The 27,908-nt window shown below is 32.4% G+C and overlaps 1 protein-coding gene across 3 annotated transcripts in view; it reads left to right on the plus strand.

The window, feature by feature from the left end:
* Nucleotides 1–7,890: 7,890 nt before the first annotated feature.
* LOC124352764 (nucleolysin TIAR-like) overlaps nucleotides 7,891–27,908 on the plus strand; it is a 975,428-nt gene continuing 955,410 nt past the window's right edge. For all 3 annotated transcript variants that reach the window (XM_046802423.1, XM_046802425.1, XM_046802426.1), the window contains exon 1: nucleotides 7,891–8,695. In XM_046802423.1, coding sequence (XP_046658379.1) covers nucleotides 8,606–8,695 — 90 coding nt within the window. In that variant the 5' untranslated portion in view covers nucleotides 7,891–8,605. The remainder of the gene's footprint in view (nucleotides 8,696–27,908) is intronic.

Below are 27,908 nucleotides of genomic sequence, written 5' to 3' on the forward strand. Positions count from 1 at the left end.
GTGTATGACCATGCTGGTTCGAGTGAATTATATTTCCGAATCCAATGATGAGTTTGCCTTGTTGTCACGATCAAGAAAATACGTAAAAAAGTGTACATTTATGGCCATTGTAATTTACTTTGTTTTTAGTATGTTTTGTTCCATAGTTGAACTTGCCATGTTTCACGACCAATAACATATATATCACAGATCAGAGAGGCCTACTTCTGTCAAAAGAGAACTAAGATAGGTTTTGTATAAGTTTATTTGTTTTATATCTAATACTTAATATATGATAAAAAATGTGCAGTTAACATTACATTAAACATGACATTACGCTTTTGTTTCTTGCTTTTTAACATTTAGAGTTGGTATTGGTACATTAGTTCAAAAGGACAGTCCAGCGAACTTCTATTTATCATAGTTTTTGCCGAATGCTTCAAAGGGAGGCGTTTGAGTCAAATTCTGACCATCTTATATTTTACGATATTTTCTAAAGTAGATGAAAGAAAACTTACCTAATCGCTGAATTTAAAACGACTTGTAAAATAACGTTTACACTCTAGAGAATATATTCACTATAAATGTAAACAAAGTGAAAATTATTATTTACACAGAACAGTTAAATATATTTGACATGCTCTTTCAATTAATATTTCACAACTTTAGAGACCAAGATAGGGTTTTTGCTACTTTAAAAACCAGTGAGGCGTAACCTAGAGGAATTTTCAAAAAGAATAAGCGTATATTAACAACTGGCACCATAAGAATGTCCATGTAAAATTTCAGTACAATTGGTTGAATAGTTTTCGCGTAAAAGCAAAACAAACAAACAAAGGCACTTTCTTATTTATAATTTTAGGATTGAATAATAAACGATTTCTAATCTTTGAAATAGATTCACAGGTAATATAAATGCATTTAACAATAATAACAACTTCCACGATAACTGGAAAGTATTATAGTGTCACTATCGTAATCTTGTGTTGTAGAATCTATAAAATACGAAGCGATAGCTGAACACTGCCGAGAAGGCTTCAAGGGATTATAGAATTCAACACTAATTAGCCTATCCATGTTTTGGTTAAACCCTTTGACGTCCAGTGAAGTGTGGTTATTAGGCCGAGGCTCACCCAGCCGTGAATACAATCGTCTGGTTCAGTCACAGCACTAATTGTAGCGAGGGTGGGAGGGCGCACAGAGTAGAACGCGGGGCGCGGCAGTGAATTATTGCGTCGTCCTGGTAGGTGAGACTAAGACCCGGAGGTTGGGTTTCATTTCGTGACCTCAGTTCCCGCAATTGGGAATAGAAATTTAATGAGAAGGAATAATGCAATCATTATAACGTGCAAGTTCTGAAACACCAATATTCTGTAGATATCACTGTAAACATTATAGTGAATTATTGCGTCGTCCTGGTAGGTGAGACTAAGACCCGGAGGTTGGGTTTCATGTCGCGACCTCAATTCTCGCAATTGGGAATAGAAATTTAATGTGAAGGAAAATAATGCGACCATTATAACGTGCAAGTTCTGAAACACCAGTTCTTCTGTAGATATCACTGTCAACATTATACTAATACCAGATAGTGCCAATGTTGAGTTCAGTTCCATTTCACCTTCCTCTTACTGCGGATCTGGAATCTGAAGCTATTACAGACGCACTGAAAGGAAGGTGAACTAAAACTTAACGTTCACAATGAATCAACCTTTCCTACCATAGCTACGTTATGTGTAGAATACTACGTTAAGTATTCCCTAAAACTTGGTAATACACTCAATTATGCACCTGATGAGACAATGAGAACACCTCATCTAGATTGTAATCTATATTTTATAGTCTAGGTGTTTCACATGCCAAAAAGAAGTGAATAGTTCATTGAAATCCTTCGTCACAATTTTTTTGTGGATCATTTCAGACAAACATGACTCCCAGATTCTAGGAGGAGTCAGTCAAGTCTGTTTGTAGCCAATTTTCAATCATTCTGCTGTTCCTCCATTCCTATATTTAAACGCACTATGTTCATTAAATAGATTATATTCGTATATAATGTATAATAGGATCTCGTCTACCAGACTGTACTAGAAATATACGACAGTAGTACACCACTATAAAACATGACATACTGAAATGAGTACTGTAGCATTTGTTACTTAAAATGTATTTATTACAAAATTATGTTTTGTGGTCTGCACCAACAGTAACAGGTTGTGTCATAGTGGAACGAAGACTTTTTCTGGAAGTTTTTAATTCAGTTTTATTCGGTCTCGTTCATAACAGAGAAAAGCTCATTTTATTTTTTATTAAATTATAAATATTTAGTTTGAGTTTTATAAGAAAGTTACATTTTTAGTTTGATTTTATTTTGTGAGCAAGAAGTTAACTTAAGTTTTTTATATTTTGTTTGAAAGAATAAAACCTTTTCTTGAGAAAACTGTTGCAACTAATGTGGTTCTGTAAGCTTTTGGGAATTAAATTTAAATATGTAACAAGAACAAGGATTGTTATATTAAGATCAAATTAATGAACCAATATATGATAGTAAATAAACAGGTTTTAAAGTGATTTTAGAAATTATTCTCTTGTCTATCTACCCTAACGAATATAATAAAATAATTTATAAACTAGATAATTAATGCAGTTCAACTAATCAAAAAACTATGTAACGGAATTTTGTGAAACTTGCGGATCTCTCTACATTGAATTGCGCAACTCTGCTAGTGTTTAATGCTACTTTATTGTCTAAAAACCTTTTTAATTTTGAAAGTGAGGTTAAATGGAGAATAAAATAATATTTTGCAGTGTGCGAGTTTGTTCTGGTAACTTTATGAAATGATGAAAACTGTTTGTACTAATAAATTTATATAATGTTTTGTATTAAAAGGTTATGAATGCCATACCGGTGTAAATGTAAACAAAGGAAATGAATTGGAGTTGTTAAAATGTTCAACTAAAGAACACTGAAAAAAAGTTAAGAGTTACAAAGTTAAGAGTATTTATATAAATATATTGAAATAAAACTGTTTATATCAAGGTAGTTGATTAAAAAGTTTATAAATTCTATTTTTAAAATGTTGGATAACTGTTTGACATAAAACAGTATAAGGTTAATGTTGTAAAGTATTTAAAAATCCTGAATTAAATCATTTTAATCATCACAGATAAAGACTTATGATGCACGATGTGTTTGAGATGAAATTTAAATCACATACCAACTTCGGCGTACTCCGGAGCAGTTAGAAATGGATCGATATTGTTGAACGGTTGCACAAGATTTCGTTCCACGACATCATGATGACAGTGGACAACTTCTTGAAATTCACTGGTTGATCGCACTCCCAAAAATTAAGTCAGGTAAAGTTTTACGATAATTAGTTAGAGACAATATATTTTTTACTGCGTGAATAGTGTAACTGGTTACTCGAGTTTTTAACTTTTATTTAATTACAAACCAATTAATGAATTAATGTTGAAATGAGGACCTAGTGATATTTACGAAAAAAACTTGGTAATGAGTGTAAACAATTGGCTAATGTATTATTACATTTTACTAAGCAACACAATCGGAATTAAAATTTAAAAGTATACAATCGGAATCATAAAGTATACAAGTCGGAGACACTGTTCTACTTTGTAGAACTCCAGGACACAGGCATAAAGTGCAGAATAAATATAGAGGATCATTTAAAATTGTAGTAGTGATATCGGATTGTAGTTATATAGTGCAGCATACAAGCGATTTAAGCAAAATAAAATGTTGCCATGTCCAGGACTTGAAGGGAGTTAATATAATGTAATGTCTACTGTTTATTCATAGGAAGATGGACAATTAATTTTTTTGGGAAATATTTTCCAGGATGGAGTAAAAATTGTTAATTGAAATAAATTATAAATGAATCCTTAAATATCAAGTTATGAAACAAAGCCCGAGTATTTGGTATTATTGTGTTTTTATTACAGGAAAGAATTTGAAATACATATTATGAGATGGGTGTTATGAATGAAGAGGACTATGGGGCTCAGGATAATAGTTTAATATTTGCATAATGATGTTGTGGCCCAATGACACCAATATTTGTTTAGATATAAAAACCCTACTGTGTTATACATTACAGTATATATTTCATAATTTGATGGTTCTGTGGTGAATACTAATTGAATGCAAGTTATTGTTCATAAATAATATGAGGTAACTAAACCACTGTTTTCCCATACATGTTTATGTTTGTCGAATGAAAGTGAATAAAAGAAATGCCCATGTTGTCCTGTTCCATGTAAATAACAAAATAGTTTAGAATTTAAATTTAGTTACCGATTGAAAATCAAGTTAAAAAAGTATAATGGATTATTCGAAATATTTATGAAGAAATGTTGAATAAATTTTAAATTAATTTGATGTGAAACAAAATTATTTCAAAATCTTTGAGCCTTGGTCAGACAATAAATTAAAAGAATTGTACGCTCCAAACTTATTCCCTTGCAATAGTTTCATGTACAACGTACAAGATGTATCATGAACATCTTCACCAAACCACTTCACAACGCGATCACGACACGAGAAGGAGAGACGCGGTACAATATATAGCGGGACACAGAAACACCGTCAGGGCACTCCCGGCGGACTTCTGCCGAGAGGACCTGGACCTTGGACTCATCAGCTGTTCCAGGGAAATCAATAACTAGTGGACAAGGGTCAACTGATTATCGCTCCGGACATGCAGTGGTTAAGATAGAACTGTTATATGGCAGGGACGTGGAATTGAAACATCAGATAATGGACAACAGTCTTCAAAATAAATAAAAACAATCCTATGTTTCTTAGTTTTTGGATAGTGATTTGTTAAGGATAGGTTACTAAATAAATGATGATTTATTTTTTAATTTTATGATTCCTTTCTAAATGATGTTTTTAATTATCTAACTTACAAAAACATGGGAAGGGGTAGCTTTTGTTCATAGGCAATTTAAAATCTATATACTAGATATTTATGGGTGAAAATTATGTGTTAATTGTAAAGAAAATAAATGAAAAATACACATTTAATTTCTTAATTCTAAAACCCATTTTATTTATAATTTTAGCAGAGTTGTAACATATTCACTAGTGAAATTTAAATTTACTGACTGATTCAACAAAGATGGTCACTGAAGATATTCCTTAAAATATAACTCAACAAGTTACATGCCATTAAAACGATTAAAAAGGCTGCTAAAATTCATAATCCCTCCACAGTAATAAAAATACGTCCGACCATTTCAGCTGGTCATAATTTAAAGCCGCGTATTAAAAGTTTTCAACGATGGCACAATTTATTCCTAATTGGAGACGGTGTTTTTATCCAACCCAGAATCTCCCCGAAAGAAATATAAATTACCGACTTGGGGAGTAAAAACAAGGCGGAAAGTAAAATAAAAAGTGTGGTGCGAAAGGAAGGGCGGGGAATGATGGATGCTACGGAACTGCAATACGCACCGGCTGAAGACATCTTGCCGAGGCCGCAGGATATATGGGGTACTGCGCCCAACGCCATTGCAATATACAAGGCTCTTCTTTTATTTATACCACGTGAAACACACTTCGCATCTCTGTCCCCGATAATTGAATTTGGAACTTTATATTTATATCGCGTTCGGTGTCAGCCACTATGAAACAGTGCTTATAGCATCCTTCCCGAAAACACTACTTGTCTACACGACGTTGTGGTATTCTTTTTTCATATCGCAATATATGTAGTGTATTATTAGACGTACATTTACAGTGTTTAATGAAAATTAAATTATTCAAATATAACTCGTCTTTTGTAACCTGCCTAAACAGTTTACTTTAGTTCAACCTAAAACTATCAAAATCGGCGTACAGTACTATGGCATTTTGATTTCAAATAATAACATGGTTTTTAAATATACAAGGGTGTGAAATTAATTTAATGTATTCGAAAGGTCACAAAAATTATAAGTACAAAAGCCATCCACCAAGGCAAACCTATCCTAATTTCTACGGCGGCTTATTACATCGAGTTCATATTATTATGGACAAGAGTAACATTCGATTTTTTAATCATCACTTAATTCTTAACTGGCCACAAACTATATATACATAAGACATTTATTGAATCTGATACCATAATTTTTGAAGCGTAACTCAATATCAAGAAAATTTAAAGTATTTTGTTCAGCGCTGATTTAAGACTGAATTACACTTTGGTAATGCACTAGGTACGTCAACAGTCATATATTACTAACCTTGGTCTATAATATCTTGCCTGAGAGGCATCTCGGATAAACCTGCTATGCCAGCAAACTCTCTCCTGTCAGACTCTATGATGTCAAATAAACCTACAAATAACCCTAAATTTTTATTTGGAGTCAATGACTTGCTCTCCTCTAATTTCATATTTCATGGAAGCACTTGATTTAAACCGACAATGCCAGAGGTTCAACGAGTCAGTCATGCTACAAATTGTTCACTTATCACCTTAAAATATATCAGTTACGACACAAAAACTAAATCAGTCCAAATCTTCTTTATATTACTTCATCATAGAAGTATTCGCGACACCATATCAACTCTCACAATTCTAAAACTATTTTAACTCTGGTATTATCACACAAATTTAATTTCTTCTCCTCAAAGGTTTTGTTCTTTTATTTATAAACAAATTAACTTAAACTAACTTTACCGGTTCTAAAACAACTGTCTGGAAGCAAACTGTGTTACGCCAGAGGTTAGTGATCTATTTTAAAATTTAATTTTACAGTTAGCATTATGATCCATGAACGCTCCCAAACTGTTTGCTATAATTATAACACATGCCAGATGACATTTTTAATAAATCATATACCAAATCACAAGAGCATAAGGGTTGTTAGATAAGCCTGAATTATTGGTTTGCCAATTAGAAACAAACATCCCTTTTAAAACTGGCTATTTTGTATGCGCCTTTAATATACATCTTTCAAAATGTATTATTATTAAATTATATATCCTCTACGAATAGTGTAACTGAATAGTTTCATTTTATCGTGAAACAAAAATTTACATTTAATGTGCGATAATGTAGGGAATTAAGCACTCCTATTATTGTAGCAATAACTAATTTGAAGTCTAGCTGGAACTGAATACTTTTGTTGTATTTGACGGGAAAAGGTAAAACCTACAAAAATGTTACTTTGAGTGACCTAAGCTACAAGTTTCGTCCCTTATTTCTGTTTTGTCAAACAGATACAAATTTAATAAATGTACAACCATGTAAATCTTCTATAAATCGGAACGCACGTAGTATGAAAATATTACCTAAAAGTATTTTATGTTTAATTATTTATATAATTGAATTACATAATTAATTGTACTTTTTTATTTTTTTTCTATAAATGATAATATTATTACGTTGCAAATATTTATAACATATTTATTCAATCGCATTTGAGTTTTAAGTAAAATATATACAAGAATGAAATACACAATTACCTGATTATTATGGGTCCAAACGAGTTTAATTCTATAAAATGGCAAAGCGTAAATGTGAGCATATAACCCTAAATGCAGAGGCAGAGGTTGCTGCAGAACGGAGCGGAAGGGCGGGGAACTCTACCTGTACTGACATAACCTCAACCTCACCTGAGTAATGACACATGTTTATATTTTTATCCGGGCTTCAAGTGTTGACTAATGAGATCGCATCGGGGTACCGTGAGTGGGTAAAAAGACGCAATGCAAGACGAACAAAAGTGCGGTCGCTGGCGGGGATAGGAGAGAGCAGGTAGTTAGTTGTTGTGGGGTTGTTGTGTAGTGAAGCCGGTTTATATTTTCATTGATTGCGCCGAACGGGCCACGAGACTTGCGCCTGGCGCTGTTGCTTCCCTTCCCCTCCCTCCCGTGCCGTCAGTCTGCTTATTTATTGTACAGCCTCGATACAAGCAACAACCCCGTAGTGTCGTAGCGCGGAGTGCTCGCGGACAGAACCACGTGAGTGCGCGAGTGTGCGTGCGCGAGTGTTGTGATACTCTCGACCGTCTACAGATCTACATGTGATTATCATTTAAAATTGGATATTTTAGGGGTTTCATCAAAGGAATGTTCTCTGACCTCTTCCCGTATTTAGATTCCCTTATTCTTTATTACTTTTCACTCGGATAGTTTCACCACTCTCTGTTTGTCTTCCTGACTCGTCGCACCAAAATTGTAGAGATAAATAGGGCAAATCACTTTACAGGTCGTATTTCTTCCCTTAGATCTAATTTTCCGCTTTTCTCGGGTAAAGGGGAGGGGAATCCCAGGAGGTAAGCCGGTAGCCATCGACGAGTGAGTGGACCATCTCCAGAGTCGCCATCGGGCCAGGAAGCCAAGGATTTCGCCGACCTTGTCCGTCGACTCGTCAAGATTTCCCGTCAGGAAAGTGCCAGTGGGGAGGTTGTGGTGGGCTACAGCCTGGTGGGCGTCTATCCGTGCGCATTGTGGAAGCCCCAAACCTGCGGCTGTCCCTCTTCGACCTCTGAGTCCGGAGGTGCGATCCGAACGACCAGACTGGCGTCCTCAGTGAGGCCCACGCCGTACCCACAGCCCGAGCCCTGCCGTTGTAGGGCTCTCCCGGCTGAGGAACCCACATGCGAGCCCGCCACTACCCCCATGCTGTTCGTCCCGTTCTCCTACGCTCCCCATCTCGCGCTCACAAACACCAGTGTCAGCCCATCCGGCACCAACACTCCACTTATTAAGGTATGTCATTAACAGCTCAGATCCGCAATAAACTTACTAGTGCAATAATTTAATTATTACCTACTTGAAGATCGGGTTCTTAAAAGTTAGAGGGCTGATTGTGACAGAGTGTCTCAAAAGTCCGTTGTCTCTTCAAACTATTGAAGGTTTATAAATGTATAGCTAGGATGAGTGAAAAGCATACATTACAGACCTTTGTGATAAGATCCTATGTGTATGAGTCAAAAATTGGATTATATGAAAAAAATTTAATATTCTCTATCATTGAATTTAGTTTGTATACAATTTTTCCAAATGTTGACTTAGTTAAAAGTAATATAACTGTTGAAATAGCATCTGAAGTAACATCTTATGAAATATGTAGCTATTAAAGAGCTTAAGAACCGTTTTTGATGGCAATAAAAGGAATTACATAATTGTTTGTTGACTTATTACTGCTAAATTACAATTTGCATTAATCACTCTTTAGACCTGCATTATTTAAACAGAAAGAAAGATATTCATTAGAGTCACATTACTAGTGGCAGCAATGAAGACACTCTCTAGGCATTATTTCTTCAATGAGGCTGAGAAAGCCCCCTTAATGTTCCTTTTATGGACCTCTCTCTAGAATGAATATTCTTTTAGCGCAATGGCCTCTGAAATTCCTACTTTGTGATGCGGGTACATTTTATCTTTTCAAAACAAACTAAGAAATATACTCTTAAATTTCATCATTGAAAGCTTATATCCATGTATATAATATGTGTAAATTAAGAAAGTATATATTTTGAAATAACGTGTAGAAACACGATTTTTTACCAAAACGTATTTAAATGCCCCGTTATATTATTTTCAAATATTCTAATTATTTGTAGCACAAAACAAAAACTTTGCTCCATGTCTAAATTAAAGTAAAATGTGCCTTTTACCAAATTCTATCTTCTAATCATTTGCATGATCGCACACACCATTCATATTGTAAATAATGGTTTAGTTTCAAATATTTGCTTTTTTATTATTTTATTAATGTGCTATAATGCCATCACACGTTTTAAATTATTTTCTGTTGTAACTAATACAAATGGATATTTTAACATGTCCAAAATGTGGATTTAATTTTTTTTAATTAAACGGAAATCATACAAAACTATCTAGAATAAATAATTTTAGAGTAAATACAAAAAAAAACCTGCAGATGTGGTAGATTTTCAGAAAGTAACTTATAATTTACTTCCAAATCTCCAAAAGCTGCAGTTTATTGAGTTAAAGTATTTTAACTACGGTATCAGTATTGTATTCGCTAGGAACAAAACCAAGTTGTCGATGAAGTCATAGTTTGGATAAATGTTTAATAAAGTCCTAATTTGTTAACAAATTATATCATTGTTAATAGTGTTCAAAATTAGCATGCATTAGAAAGACCCTGATGCAGTTGTATACGACTAAAATCAAACTCATGCTTACTGGTTTGATACTTTTGTAAAATCAATTTAATTTGATACCTGAACACGTTTAAATGGATGTGTTTTGTGTTTTGCTTCTTACTGGGTTATAATACAAATAATAAAATATTCAAAAATAATGTGATATTGCAGAGCATTCTAAAATCCCTGTAACCACATATAAAATAGTATTTTTACTAGAGCTTTCGTTTTGGTCTCAATAAGGAGAGGAACAGAGACCAAAAATTTTTTGATTCCATGTTTATTTTCAATGATGAGATATTTTTTATTAAGCAAATCAATAATTGTATTCATATTTCACCTGATGTAAAAACCTCCTAATGATATCAATATCAAATATTCAGACAACTCCTTTTGTGAGATGCAGGGATAATTTTATTGATATCTATAATAGTGATTAAACTGAACTGAGCTAAATAATTGTTTTTTCAGTTTCTGTTATAAATTTTTACTTTCTTATTTAGCTATATTAATTTGGTTCTTGTGTTGCATGGTAAATGTTACAAAATTTACAGCTTAAAAGTTATAATAAAATAAATATTTGTATCAAAAGACTAACTCTTAAAGATAAGTAAGCGAATGATAAATCCATATGAAAAACTGTATGGTACTTAACAGGTATTAATGTAACCTTAATAGGAACCATAGAGTTCATTAGGCTACAGAAACATCAGTTAATAATTTCGTTTATCTTGTAAACAATTCAGTTTTTTTAAACATAAATATACTAGATTTCTGTTTCATCAAACACTAGTAATTGAGCATCATCAGATTTTATTATTTTTATCCTAATTATAAGACTTAATACAGTAAACGGTTGAAACTGGATTATATACCCAACAGTAACTACTTATTTTGTAATAGTACATTGACAAGAAGTATTATTATATTCATACCACTACAGCACCATGGAAATACGAAATATAATGAGGTTTTGTGAATACAATAGCTGTAGATTTTTTCAGATTCACAATATTGTAAGTAAATATTGCTCATGTATGGCTTGTTTAAATGCGTTAGCTAGTCTCAATCAGTAAACAGTTTCGTGTTGGTGAGAATTAACTTTTATATACAAATGTGTTATCCCTCATATTCTACACTATACACAAGTATGAAAAAGATTCAGGTATTAAAATCATTGTATTGTAATATATTTCATTATTGGTATTTCACGATGAGGTTGTTTGAATTTGAAGAGTGAATGGAAAGGACAAATTATACATACCAGACGTTAAGGTAAAATAAAACTTAAACCCGATTTTCATTATATATGGAGATATTTACAAAAGGTTTTGTTTGTAAGATTTTGTATCTCGTTATGTTTCAATATACCGCACAGTAATGAAAAGTAATATTAACATATAGCAGCAGTACAACATATTATATTATTTATACCTGGTTGCTGCCAAAAAATGTGATAATTCTACTCATTAATATGCCTTAAAATACTTGTAAACCACGCATATTCAATTAAGAGTTGCATGACAGCAGACGACGGCCGGTTATACTAATTGATGACATATTTTAAAATAACATTGTTGACTATTCAGTGAAGACTAGTTTATCCCAACTTACAGAGGACTCAATAATGTATTATTGAAGAGCTGCATATTCTACAATTATTTTTTATATACGAGTATTAATATAATATCTCTCAGATAAAGCTAAAGAATATATCTTTCACTGCTATATAAATACTGAATATAAAAAAATATGAAAAGTCTTAAGAAATCTTCAATTATTAACAATTTGTAACACATACCTAAGGAACCCCTCACTAACTCACGCTTAGAAATTACTCGACAAGGAAATAAAATTCCGCCAATAAAGTTACAGAGGAAATATAAATACCCATTTACAAAGAATCTAGGTAAAATCATGCTTTTAACGCAACCTCAAGACTATGTACCTTAAAAATGATGAAAAGGACATATATATATTTGGATTGGAGATGGTATTAAAATTTGTTTTTAACATCACATGTTCCTGGTATTGTGCATGATAAATCAATACTGAACATAATAGTATGCCAACATGTTGTTTTAGTTTGAACAGTGTATTCAGCACTAAATTACGATTCTCTTCTGACTAAACTGCGAGGAATACATAGCAAAATCAAATAAACGCAGTATAATTTAAAACCTAAACCCAACATCCCACAATTTCATGAAGCGATCCACGTCGGTGTCTCATAGAAAATCATATCAAACTGCTCCACACCTATTCATTGCTACATGTAAAAACGAAAAATATTCTCCAAGCTTTAAGCAAAACACAATAGCAAGGGTAGTGAGTGTACATAACGCAACACTTACAACACATGAAGGTAAGAGCTATTATAACTGTGATGAATGATCAAAACTGGTTAGGTTATTTCTAAAAGGAGGTAACATTATACTTAGATCGTTTACAACTGATCTATATTGTCTTGTACAGTGATCTACTTCAACATTTGTTCTCTTCTCAGACTCTAAAAGTCTAAAATATTGAACTACGTACTCGTATACATTTAGTTTAGAAATTTAAGTGATTATTGCAGTGAGTTACTGATTAGTTAATGTAAACTGTGAAAACTAATATTAACCATATCTACAAAGCATCTATAAACATACAAGTCTGAACTTGGAGTAACATAAAATTTACATCAACAAGAAATCAAAAAGTTAAATTTTTCTATGTAGTTTAATGAAAACGATTAAATTAGTATAAAACTACATGGATATGAATATATAAGATTTCTCCAATGCCTCCTGAAAGTAAAAATATTGATACATACAAATTTGCAGATCACAGGTAATTAATTTAACGCAAAAAGAAAAATTAGTTCTTGAGTTATTAAGGTAATAAAAAGACACGTTTCACCGTAAGAGTAGTGAATGACTTACCAATAAATAGGCTTAACCGAATAAAATAACACGATGTATTCGATTGATTGAAGGACTGTATTTTTCGATTTTTAACAACGCAGAATAAAGTCCATACATATGCAATTCTGATTTACGCTCATCCGTCAGTGTTTGATTACAGTCATGAATACGTGATTGCCTGCCAATGTTTGTTGTAGATAAATCCCACACAAATAATTCAATTTTACTCCCGCTTTTATATTTATAAGCACAACTCTATTGAACTTAATTAGAATTTATAATGTATTTTAAAGTTTAATCAGATCAAGAATCAATTCTACAATTGGAATCAAAATCTACGAACGGAAATAACTCAATTATACATCATGTACATAAGGAAAATAGTATTGGCAATAGATTGAGTTTGAATATTTCTGTTACTATATATTAAAAGTTAAAATCCCATACTCCCTAATCACTAATTACTTTCTCCATTTTCAAAGGAATTAAAATATTAAAATGTAATACAATATAAAAATAAGTAAAACGTAAAGTAAAGTAAATTAAAACGAAAACTGTACTTAAGGGGCGTTTACATATATATTTATAATTTTCCTTATTTCACCTGTGAGATTTGCTATGTGTTTTAACTGTTACGGAGACAGACGGAACTGAAAAACTGGATTTTAATGAATAAATGTTTTTCCTTTTGTGTACTTAAATAAATATATTCCCAAGATTTATAGGCTTTTGGAGTAGATTTAAATTCTGACTGCCATTACCTACAACTTGCTTACATATCCACGAAAGAAAATGAAAATACGACAAAGGTGAAGTCGATACACGCAATTTCGCTTTGAACGAAACATTGATTTATTATATGCTTGATTGTAAAAGTATTATACATGAAATAAGTGAAATCTTCCGGTACTGATGGCTATTTACAAACTAATTCGGTTTACTTTCTTTAACGGTATACTGCGGACTTGTACTACTTGCCACTACAATAATAATAAAAACAAGAGAATCAAGAACAAAACCAAAAAATACGTCAACAACAACAACGTATAAAAATGCCCATATAATGAAAAACATTTTAATATTTTTTCCATGTTTATCTAATCTAGCCACCCACTTGTGCTTTATTGATTATGTAAGCGCCTGGAATGTGGTGGTTCTTAAAAGGGCTATTAATGTACTGCCACTGCCCTCGCGTAGTGTAAGTCAGTCTTAGTTACTGCAGATATTTAGTTATTCCGAAACGTTATAGAGCGTTGCATGTTTATTAGCTAACAAGGTTTGATGCGATGAACGCAGCCGTATTTTATCACGACCGTATTTAGTACATGTAAACACAATTCGGCTTGAAGTTAGGTTTGCATACTTTAAATCACAGATTAGGAAAATAACTGAGAACTAATTCAATCAGCCAATGATACGGGATTCTCGACCACCCAGTACAGTTACATGTAAAGCTCTCTCCTATTGTATATAAAGCTAAGTTGACTATAGGATTTACCTTCAAAATGACAATAACCACTTCATCATCACCCATCAGTCATCCTTAATCCAACAGCATTTCAATGTTCCTGCCCCGAATGTCCTTAAACGAAATGAGTAAATTAGAATAGCCAATAGGATTGCTGAATCATATGCCAAGAGTTTATTTTCAATCTTAATTGTAATTTGAGTTATATTTACTCACTTATCAGGTTTACAACATATTTTCATATTTAGGGTTATCAACACGTTTGCAGAATGATCAATAAGCAAAATTACAATAAAACTTACCTAAGCCAACATAAAATAATATCCTCATTATTGGCTAACACTTAAGTGTTAACAGTGTTAAAGTGTTAAAATATCTAGACTAACTTATATATTATATTACATTATAGAGTAAATTATGTGATTAAAACAGGCATTAATGTTTTTATGGAGACGTACTGTATTACAAAATATTTCTGAAGGATAATATTTACAAATAATTATTAGCATGAAATATCTATGAGCGAAAACGTAACTACGTGAAATACCGAAAAAAGCAACAAATTTTTAATAGTAAAGTGAATAACGGCTGTTCTATAATAATTATTATAATTTATAATTTATTTTATAACGTATTTTTTCAATAAAATTTTATTTATTAATAAAATTATATTATTACGTAATAATTAGAAAGAAATATTACAAAAATGTAGTAATAATCACGTTGATGTCACCAGTGGGTAAATATCCTCTACATCTTGTTTTAAGTGTACGGAATAGTGCCATATTGAAGGTCAGTACCAGTTTTAGCACTACTAGCGCCCTAGGCGAGATTTCTTCGGCGCCTCCTAACTGCAATTCAATTACAGTATATACGAAAAAAGGATACCGGCGCCCCTTTTCATCCGGCGCCCCTGGGCGGTCGCCCAACCGCGTCCTACCCTAACGCCGCTCCTGTTGAAGGTTAGTACCTAAAGTTTTCTATCGATATGTGAAAACCCATGGAAATGGCATAGCAGGCATCAGATTTCCATGATTTTCCTACCATAATATTCATAGGCAACATGAAGCTGCACTAATGGATTCAAACTGTTAATGACATCCTACGTCCATCATCCTACACCATTGACATCACTCTGTTTATTTCGTTCATTACTCTTCATGAAAAATGTATTATGTGGCATCTTGATTTATTTGGATTTTGAAGATTCTCGTTTTAAATGTTACTGAATGCTTACTTGAAATTTGTTTATTATTGTTCCGTATACTAACAATTATAATATGATCAAATTTGACAATCTTGTACTTAAAATTATCAATTAGAGAATCCATACAAAAAAGGCATACTCCATTTCAAACATACTGTGAAAATTAAATTTATTTGATATATAGAATGAGTTTATATCCATTGCATATTTTATATAATTATGCGATAGAGTAATATATATATATTCTTTAAATAGCCTTTTGTTCGTTTTTGGAAAAACTATATTCTCAACAAACGTTTATGTAACATATCATTATGTAATATTATCGTTATGTAATATACATAAATGTATATATATATATATATATATATATATATAAAGACTAAAATTGTCAATTGTTTAAATTTTGTTTGATTATATACGGCTTGTTTAGAAAATGTATTAGTCCGATGGGTAACCATGATGGAAAAGTGAAAATAGCTAAATAAAAAATCTGTATATAATCATATAAAGTTTAAACAAGTGACAATTTTAATTATAGAGTGAAAAGAGTATAAAATTGGCTGGAATTAATTGTAAATTAGGTGACAATATTTGACTTTAACGCACTCTCATTTGCAGTATCCCGATAGTTTACTGGAACCTTTATTTGAAAACTGTTATATACCTAACTTATTGAAAAAAAAAAAAATGTTCATGTGACAAGAAATCCTGAGTAAGACTTCATCTGTACACTTTGTATTTTGCAAGAAAGATTTTACCTATAAAAATTCATGGTCTATTAATAGCCCCGGAAGTGTGTAAATAACTCAAAATATGGTACTATACCTTGTCAAATATTTCCTAAACGTTGCTGACGTCCACTACATGTTTCAGAACAATCGTTCCATGGAGGTTAGAGACGAAAAGTGGTTCACATAGGGTTGTCAATGCTTAAAAATTTAAATAACACAGAATACAAACAACAACAAAATAAATAAGGACACACAACATTCGAAGATGTAAAGGTATGCCCACCGCGCACACACGGTCACCACCGGGAGGACACTAGACAGGTGGAAGTGCTCAGCTGCTCTGTCACTGGTGCGTTCTTATCGGTTTGGTATATCAGCTGATGATAAGATATATTGTCCGAGAATATTGTTAGAAATAAGATCGGATAGGTTTGTTGTTTTTGTAAACTGAAGTTTATCGCTTAATATATTACAGTTTAGCCTTAATGATTGAAATTGTTATTTATTTCATATTCTTTGAGAGTGTTAAGTTCACGATCTTTCTTGCATTTATGTGAAATCTCTAAACTATCACTAATGCCCCCATGTTGTGACTTGTGTCAATAAGATTCAGGGCAAAAGAAGATAAATATCTTCTTTAACCATGGTTTCTTTAACCATAAGTTGAGACAATGTACTTTAAATCTGGTTTTGAAAGCCCGCCCTGTTTGCCGCCTAAATGCCAATTCCTATTTCTTAAATCCTTTCGGTCTACGCCCCACTTGTCTGGAAAACTCCCTCACTGCCCTGTAAATTTGCAAAAATGCCAATTAGAAATGGATTGCTGCGATGTTATTATGTTTTTAAATTTAATCAATTGATCTGTGTAAATACCGTAATATGACATCAAAACCATATGTTTATTTAATTTGAATACAATTTTAAAGTTGATTACATTTTTAGTACTGAAATCATAGATTAAGCTTTATATTAACAATACGTCTTATTTCCACTTGTTCTGAAATCGCTGTGGAGCTCCGAGTAAGAAAATATCCAAATAAAAGTTTAGTTCCTAAAAAAGTACTTTTAACTGTAAATGTTAGCAAATTTTAAGTATATGCATTGTTTGAAAAGTACTGAATACACTTATAAAAATGCTGATATAAAAAAGGAAGTTACTATTTCACTTTCACTACATAATTAAAGACTTGCTAATTGAAGACAGATTTATAAAACCCAACTTAATTGTTTTTTTTGACAGAAATAGTCTTCTTAGACCTGCGCATGTATAATCTATATTATGTAAATATCTTCTTGATCGTGGCAGATGCAATCTCAACTGTGGCACCTCCTCAGACTAGAACTATACTAAAGTGGCCGAAAGTATACACATATTGCAAATGTTATTTATTAATCAAGGTAACAAGGAAAATTCATTGCGTCGGGAATATTATTCTTTCGAATCTCCGACTGTATGGTCCCATAAACTTATCTGTATACATAACTTTCAAATAACTCAGTATAATTTAATATATTTCAGTGACTCTGACTTACCTCAGGAGTGTTTAGAATATCATTTAAGAAGAATATGTCCATGAATTGTCGGCACATAACACATGTTGACAGTACCAGCCTGACTCCATGTACAGCCAATGGAGTGACACATCCATAACAAACAGAATGCACAGAAAGCCTCGTAAAACGTTTAATTTACTGCCACAAGCCATGCAACGAATCCATTATTACACTTAGAATGAATTATCGGATTATCTGCAATGATTTGTGATTTTCAATGCGGTATATATAAATCATTGATAAATAACCTCCTCATATTTTCGGTGCATAAAACAAACGACACAAAAGTATGCAGACAATGACAGTCAGTTATGTGATGTATAAAGCATCGCTACAGATAGCGCGGTAATCTGCTAGTTGCCGTAGATAATACAACACATGACATTAGCCATTATTATCGGCCTCTGGGATGTTTAGTGTATCAAACGCCGCTAACGCCACTGATGGAACAGAGAGACTGTCATTTCCTCTATAACTCAATATTGTGTCCGTTTTTATTGTTTCCACCACACAAAACCAGACTTAAAATCGATTACACGTCCGTGTATGACAGTTTAAAGCAAGCGATATTCTGGTGAATACTGAGAAGGAATACGTTCGAGATGAAATAATGTAAAAGTTACTATTACGAGTTCTAATGATAGAATTTATGAATAAGGCTCTTTTTCAAAGTACATCTCGTAAAAAAATTTCTCAATCACATAATAAATTATTTTATTTGTATGTGATAAAACCTGGATCTTTTAAAAAGTACGTAATCAAAAGCATATTTGGCATTGATCTATAAGTTATGAACTAACTATGCATATCGTAAATAAGTTATTGATTACAGTTCGTTAACTTCGCAATGAGTAAATGAGGAATTAATCATGGCTTTATTAATTAAGAATAAAAATAGTGTACCCATAAAATAACTAGTTCAAGTCCAGTTAAGCCATTCCACTAAATTGACGTTCATAATGATAGTCTCTGTATTGACTGAGCATTAGTGAAGCCTATCAGCTGTGGAGATAAAAAAAAAAAATGGGTCGGTCCACACGGTATTTCAAGTACGAACTGACCTACAGACTAGATAATTTTCAAATTGCTTAATTTTTACACAAGCTTCAACGGGTTTGATTCTGGTTAGTGTCATTTCATATCATTTGACGGAGCGTAAGCAAACATATACAGGGTGTAACCGAAATACACCGACAAACTTCAGGAGGTTGTTCCTGAGGTCAAAACGAGCCAAAAAAGTTCCTATAAATGTATGTCCTAAAATGCATCGTTTTCCGTCTGTCCGTCTGTTTGTGTTTATTACATTAATTTTTTTTTTTTTCTAAACAACCATTAAAGGTACAAAGTTAAACTTTTCAACATATGCTAATCTAGTAAAGATTGTCAATTTTTAAAAAAATTGAAAATTTTTACTCAACAAAATTCAAAATGGCGGCTAGTTAAAATCTTTGATGGTGAATTTCTCAAAAAACTACTTCCTGTATAGAAAATTTACTACAATATAAAAAAGTATAAATTTTATTTATAAAACGAACGGTACCTCATTTTTTGAAATCGCTCAAGAAATAAAAAAAGTTATGGCATTTTTCTTAAACCTAGTAACATATCACATTTACAAGTTTTTTCCTTGTATCAAAAAACTACAGTAGCCTACAATTGTTTAGAACATTCAACAAAAATATCTTACATTAAACAAAAATATCTCACATTAAACAAAAGAGTTTTAAGCTTTCATTATTAAGAAATACGGAATAACTTAACAGAGCAACATTTATTTCAAAATATTAGGGATCGCTTTACAACAAATGTTCAATATGCCTTCCATTTGATGCGATGCATGCATGAACACGTCCGGTCATTGATTGCCGAGTTCTTTCAAGTATTTCCTGGTGTATTCCTTACAGTGTTATAGGCTGCAGTGATACACTGTAAAAGGTCATCCCTGGTATTAACTGGTCTTTCATTAAACTAGAGTTTTCAAATGGCCCCAAAGAAAGAAATCGATTGGATTTAGATCTGGCGACCGAGGCGGCCATGATACAGGTCCCCCTCTGCCTATCCATCTTTCCCCATAAGTTTGGTCCAGAAATTGCCTGACATCTAGTCTGAAATGCGCGGGAGCTCCATCATGGCATGAACCAACAGTGCTCTCTCACACCAAGGGAACATCATCTAAAATTTCAGGCAATTCGTGTTGTAAGAAATGTCTGTAGTTTTCACCATTTAGTATGTCAGGTAATACAAAAGGACCCAATAAACAGTCTACAATGATGCCTGCCCAAACATTTATTTTAAACTGCTGTTGATGTCTCCCTTCATGAATGGCTTGTGGGTTTTCATCAGCCCATTGATGCATATTGTGGTAGTTGGTTATTCCATCTCGATTAAAACAAGCTTTATCTGTATACACAACTAATGATGTAAAACCAGGGTTGTTAGCTTGCTGATAAAACCATTGGCAAAAACTGTAAACGTAATGGAAAGTCAGCTGGACCAAGGGCTTGTACACGCTGATAATGGTACGGATATAACATCTGCTCATGTAGAACTCGCCATACTGTCATGTGCTCTTCGTTGAGTATTGCTCCTAACTGCCTAGTACTTACGCCTGGATCTTCCTCTACTCGCTGTAAGATGTTTTCTTCCAAATCAGGAGTTCTACGCTGTCTCTGTACACCTCGGTCTGCAGTAGAAGGTAACAAAGTGCCAGTCTCATGAAGTCGGTTGAAAACAGCAGCAAATGTTGAATGAGTAGGTTGTTGTCGATTTGGAAATGATTCGTAATACAGGCGGGATGCTAGGCGACTATTACCGTTAGCTTTTCCATACATATATATCATGTCAGCTTGATGGCTAAATGGGTAACCTGCCATCTTCAATAGAATAAGAGCACTATCGACTAATAATGTTTCTACAAGTGAAAGTAACTGATCATATCTTGTCAAAAATAAACAAGGAAATGACTTACTTATCTGAATTCATTGTTGTTCTAATCAGCTGTGTCTCATTATGAAAACATATTCAGCTGTTTAAAACCATGACAGTTGAGTCATGTAGATTGCTTGTTACAATGTTGTTTTTAAAATTTAATACTAATTATCATGTTTAAAAGTTTTTTTAACCCAAAATATCGTTTTTATTTTTATACTGCTTAATGCTTACATTAACTTTTGAAACAAGAAAAAAAACTTTTAAATGTGATATGTTACTTAGTTAAGAAAAAATGCAATAACTTTTTTATTTTCTTGAGCGATTTCAAAAAATGAGTGGTACCGTTCGTTTTATAAATAAATTTTATACCTTTTTATATTCTAGTAAATTTTTTATACAGGAAGTAGTTTTTGAGAAAATTCACCACCAAAGATTTTAACTAGCCGCCATTTTGAATTTTGTTGAGTAAAAATTTTTCAATTTTTTTAAAAATTGACAATCTTTACTAGATTAGCATATGTTGAAAAGTTTAACTTTGTACCTTTTAATGGTTGTTTAGAAAAAAAAATTTAATGTAATAAACAACAAACAGACGGACAGACGGGAAAACGATGCATTTTAGGACATACATTTATAGGAACTTTTTGGTTCGTTTTGACCTCAGGAACAATCCTTCCTGAAGTTTGTCGGTGTATTTCAGTTACACCCTGTATAAATAATTCAATTCATGTTACACGATAATAGTTTTGAAATCTTGAAGATCATTTAACGGATTATACAGGCAAGAATGTAATCTGTATTTGAGAGAGTATTTAGTATTTGATTAGAAAATATTATAAGACCAAGGAGAGTGGGTTGACATGTACAGAAAGAAAAGGCCATGAAATCTAATATTATCATAAATAAATTAAATAAAACCTCTCCTGTGATATAAATTCAAAGTTTTAATTTTAATTCAAACCTCTAATTAGTTTTGCAATCTAAACACCAAAAATATAGAAGGTTTGAAAATATCAAGAAAGCCGTAATTTTTAGCAAAAACATTTATAAAATACCCAATACTACAATAGAGCTCTGTTTTTGTACAAAGATCACGTGATATCTAAAATATACTATTAGAGGTTATAGTTTTTAAAATAATTTCATTACAATGACAACTGTGGTAAGGCTTATACATTACGCTACACAAACCTACACTATAGGCCCATTTAAAATATATATATATATATATTACTGTTTGCATACTGAATGAAGTGACATTTTGAACTAAACTATTCATGGTTGCAACAACTCCAAACTTAATTCGTCATACCACTCCCACATAACAATGTGGAGTAGTCCCACGTAACACAACAGTGTAGGACCGGGTCTGTTTAATGCTTTACACAATAATTGTCCTAATAGATCTTCTTGTAATATTATTTAACATATGCACTGTACTAAATATTTTGTAAAGATAATTTGGTGGGTCACACGATGATAAATAAATAACCCTCAATTTAGTGTTATATCAATGTTCATTTCTGTTTGTTAAAATAGTAAGGCAAACCTAATCTTATTGATTCGTTAACGGTTTGAAAACTATTAAGAACATTTTAATATTTTAACTGTAATGTCCCCGCTCTTTTACCGTTACCTTCTTAACTGTATCTGTACCAACATCTTTAGTCAATTACAAAAATAATTCAACAATAATATAAAAATAGGTAAGAAACTAAAATGTAATACTGCAGAGTTTTTCCCAATTGTACAGGAAAGCTGCAACTCGAAGGCAATACGGGGAAATTTTTAAAGGATTCACTCAGTAAACGAAACTGGAATCACTGTTTACAATGATCAATGCACCCCTACTTTCTCTCCCCTGGCCCCACCCCTCTCTAGTCTGGACGGCTAAGCCAAGCGATCAGCTGGTCCCTGTTTGCTTCGTCAACTCAGCTCCCACTTGTTTCAATATACCCCTCCCACATGCTTCAATGCAAACACAAAATATCGTAAACTTAAGTCAGTTTCACGACTACTACCCAAACATATTTATATAAATGGGATAATATCAGTGTTGTAGTAGAATACTCTGTCTAAAGGATATCACTCTACAGTATAAGAATAATAGTGATCTACAGGATTGGAGAAGTCAATTGGCAAGGTTGGGTATATTTTGCCCTCTCTGACAGCTAACCTTATGTGCTTTAACACTGTAAAATGTCGTGTATGTTAACTAACTCCGAGAACATGGAAACAAAAGGCCTTGTAAGTGTTCTGAGTAAATAAAAACTTGGAACTCCAATTTGATTGATACAGGTGCGTAACACAAATTATCACCACAAAAATAATGTTTTATTACTTATTGAATTAAATAATGAAATATGTTTCTAAATTTACATTGTAGGGTTTTGATTACTCACACTACTTTAAACAGAATAGCTTGAGATTATTTTGCTGTAGTATTCAATCCGGGAATATTCATATCTTTCAGTTTTATGTATTGATTTTTCTACGACGAAATGTAGTAAATAAATAAGTTACACTAGCCCAATACAGGGACTGCCCCTTTTTACTTATGGATCTATGAATTGGTTATGGAAATCAACGTGGACTCGTAAGTGATGTTCGTTGTGTTGTATTTCTATTATGTATAACTTCCACACTCAAAACCTTTGCTTCCCGACCAGCATACCAGAAATGATGAAACACCTGCACTCTAATATTATGTCAGTTATGTTATTCATTGTTATAGGACCAACTGTATCAATATAAAAATACCTTGATAATTTCGACAGAAAAATTGTCCCTTCGGAGTTTAGGTAAGACTGAACACAGAGCAGGTTCTGTTCCAGAAGTATAGCCTAGTGCCTCCTCCGCCTTCATCAGTTCGTAGTAGATACGATGTTTTCGTTGAACATGGTTGTAAAACTGTCAGGTTCATCACTGGAGGTTACGCGGGTTGAGTCAAAGATTTCAATCTTACCTGAAATATTTAATACCCCCAACCCTCTTAACGTGTTGTATAGTCTTAATCGTCCAAGACCTTTTGCAACAAAGATCGGCTTAGGTGCTCATTGTTGATGTGCAATCAGAAGAGGAGCAGGAAAGGATTTCTGACCGGGAAAACAAAAAGGTAGTACGAACTCTTGACTTGTTATTCAATGGCAAAGGAAGAGGTAATGTCTGAACAGGAGGATGAATATTCAAGAGCATCATCGGCTTTTTCTATATTAATTTCATGCATATTTAATTGCAACACACTAACCATAATTAAAACTTTAAGAGCGGACATGATAAAGTGTTGGTTGATTTTGTTTCTCTTTTTCATTTCATAATTACAACATATCAAATCTGAAAACAAAAATATTTCAAATAAACTCAGATGTGAATGTTACTTATTCATTATCTGGTAAAATAATACTTTATCCTATAAAATAATTTCGGAGTTCACAAAAATATAAATAATTGTAATCTTGGAATTCTTTTCTATCTGATTACCTGCTAATTATTTCTTTATAAGTCGCGTACAAAAACTACGAATATTTTCAGCGTATATTATATAACTCACGTTGTTCAATACTCACACATGGTTTTTACTTATATAGTTCAAATTGAATTTTGGATTAAAAATTGTACTATTATTTCTCCTAAAGGGAGGAAAAGCTATACTTCCTACCGGAGAATAATATAATAGGTAGTATGAATACATTTATTCATACTATAACAAGTACCGGAATAAACTTGTGTATGACTTCACCTACTTCTTTTATCTTCTTGTTGTGTTGAGTTGATCAATACTGTGCTATATAAAATTTATTCATTTGGTTCAAATCATTTGCTTAGAAACTACACTTGACTCTTCGATTTGATAGTGTTTCATGAAATATAATTTATATAACAATGGAATCATACTTAAAATAGTAAATTATGGTACAGGTGTTACTTTTAAATTTATCATATCGAGCCTGTTTCTATGATACTTTAGGACCTTCAAATCTTCACGATCTGCACCGTTTGAAAAGCCAGCAGATCAAAATCTGGAAGCATCTGGAAACCTCTCTTTTCTCTAATGGCCGTTGTCTCCGGGTGTCAACTGTTGTCAGTGAACCAGAGGACCCCAACACTTGGCATCTTTACGAAAAAATTCTGAATAGATTAACACGTATAATGTTTCCTCATTCTGCTATTTTTGTCAGAAATTGAAGCTTGCCCAAGTTGTCGTATAAATGAATTGTGTTAGCATGCTAGTGATTCCTTAAGTTGTTATTTAGTGGAAAAAAAAGGAACCTAGTAGATTTTATGCAGCATATCTTAGAAGTGACATGTGCAAAGGTATATGAAAGAGATGTTTAACTCGGAACAAGGAGTTGGGTCACTACACAATATTATTGTAATAAAATGTTTATAAGTGGTTTTTGTGTTATCAATATTTGAAAGCAATATTAACCGAAATGCCTAGATATTATTTATGATAGCGCCCGCATAAGAAGTAGGAAACCGAAAAATAACTTCTTTTAAAATTACTAATATATATGGCACTGCAGGTCTTCTGGAACAGATTTTTATGGTCGCTCAACTAATATGTAAAATCGTCATCTTGGTCATCTTGTAAAATATCTTTCTATAATAAGGGTTCACTGACGGTGCTTGCATAATTTTAAATCTATAGCAAATTTCATTTTCAAGTCATCCTGCGGTCAGAAAAAGAATCAGACAATCATTCAGCAAAATCATTTTGGCAGACAAAAGAAAAATCATGTCAGCCTAATAAGTGACAAGATTCAATGAAGCTCAGCTAAATTCAAAGGTCGAACATGTGATATAATAGGACTCATCCTTTTATATTTCGAAATAAGGTTTTACGCAAATTTAAAGTCTAAATATTAATTATTTTTCGAGATATGTTGCTAGATGATACATTCACATTTTTGTTCATGTTTAAGTAAGAATATTTTTAGTGGGATAAAGAACAATGCTAGAGTGCGCTAAGACTCAGCCAATTGTCCTATTTAGTATATAGCAGATAATAACACTGCAATTTCCAACGAAAAGATAAATAAAGTAGCCCTGATATTTAATGAAATGAAATATGATGCGATCTTTACTATTCAAGTATTTGAAATATAAGAATAGGAAGAGAATTAATCTTTAACTATTATTATGGTGTATATATAAATGAATAAAAAAATTACTAAACCTATTTATGTAGAAACGAAAGCTTTGCATAAGAATTGGCATTTTAGGTTTTGGGCTTTATTTTTCAACCACTTTCTTCAAATTAAATCCTTCGTCATACTTACTTGAAAGAAAGTAAGACAAATACTTGTGCAAACATCGGTCTGAAGATAAAACTTATAAGGTCTTTCCAAGTACCACGTTACTGTAAATGGCACGTTCCCAACAATACTACCCCAATCAGTCCTTGGTTGTTCCCTATCTATAAGGTACTATCATACCTCATCTTTGTTTAAAAACGTTGGACATTAAGTAAATTAAATATTTGAAGATGAAAAGATAACTCATTTTGGAGCAAGGAACGCTGTCATAAATATAAAGTTGATAGTTAGTTATTTAATGGGAAGGTTTTTCAGTTGTGGTTAATCAAGGTTTGTAATTTACTTTTTATATTAATTACAAGAATTAAAGTAACTTGTGGACTTAATAATATAATAGCACATTTCTTAATGAGCGCTTGAACCAACAAGGTTTCATTAAAGGTTTATAATACGGGTGTATAAATGCATAAATTCTTTACATTTTTGTTTAAATTTTAACATATTATCATATGTCTATATTTAAATTTTTTGACGTGACAACGTCTTAAATTAGGTTGCGGCTCGGAGTCACTCATGAAAAAGTGTAACGCCCGGTAACGTTACGATGCCCGTCCAGTGGGTCCGCCGCACGGGATCCGCACGGGATAAAGCAGATAACTGTGGGTCCGCCGCACGGGATAAAGCAGATAACTATGTTTATTCGTGAAAATGTGGAGTGCTTAGATTCGTCACTTACAACAACTACAACAATAAAGGTAAATAATTGTACACTGATATTTCATTACCGTAAACTATGATTGATTGATTAATTGTTAGATTGACACAAAAGTTGAGAATCTGAGTTTATAGGTTATGTCATACTATTGACAAATGTTGATAGTGTTAAGTAAATTATTAGTTTAAATCACTCTGCAATCAATCGTAATTCAGTCGATTGAGAAGAAACAGCGCGTATTGCTAGTCAAACATTTAAAATAACAAATTATAACCTCTAACCTGTCATAACAGTGCGACCAAACAAACGAACTAAACCGACCAATCACCACGCGCGGAGTTAGAATTTAACTGTGTTTAGCAAGAATTTCAAATTCCAATTTTAGTAAATGTTTTATTCAACTTTACCATTTACAATAACAAATTTTAATTAATTTCAAATTATGTACAATGTTTTAGTAAACAAGATATATTTCTATAGTTAAAATTTGTGCAATTCTTATTTTACATTCAATTCCTTGTTCCTATTGTGCAATTTAATAATATTCATATCAATAAATATTCTACCGAGAAAAAGACGTTGTCACGTAAAATCTTCGCCCGTAAAACCGACTTTACAGGCAACCATAATGTTTTTTTTACCATTTTAGAGTACATTTTAGCAACAAAGAAAACAAATAAATTGAATTAAATAATTTATTCAGCAATAAATTATAACAATGGAGCGTGTTCCTCTGTTTTTGTGTTTTCCCTAATGTGAAAAGAAAACTCAGTTATAACCTCTTTGGAAACAGAGATATTCATGTTGAAAAGTCGTCTTCTGTCCTTTGTAAGCACTCGTGAAGAAATTCAAATTTCTCTCTAATATTTCATGATATTTGATTGGATTGCTTCAACAATTTCAGTTACAGTTGAACTATTTTTTGTCAGTATGGAGGAATCCTAAATCGAAGTCATCAGCACTTAACGATGTAGTAAATGGTGGGGTTCTGTGTAATCTAAGAACGAAGTTACACATATTTTGGTACATATTAT

Source organism: Homalodisca vitripennis, chromosome 1 (genome assembly GCF_021130785.1).
Source record: "Homalodisca vitripennis isolate AUS2020 chromosome 1, UT_GWSS_2.1, whole genome shotgun sequence".
NCBI lineage: Eukaryota > Metazoa > Arthropoda > Insecta > Hemiptera > Cicadellidae > Homalodisca > Homalodisca vitripennis.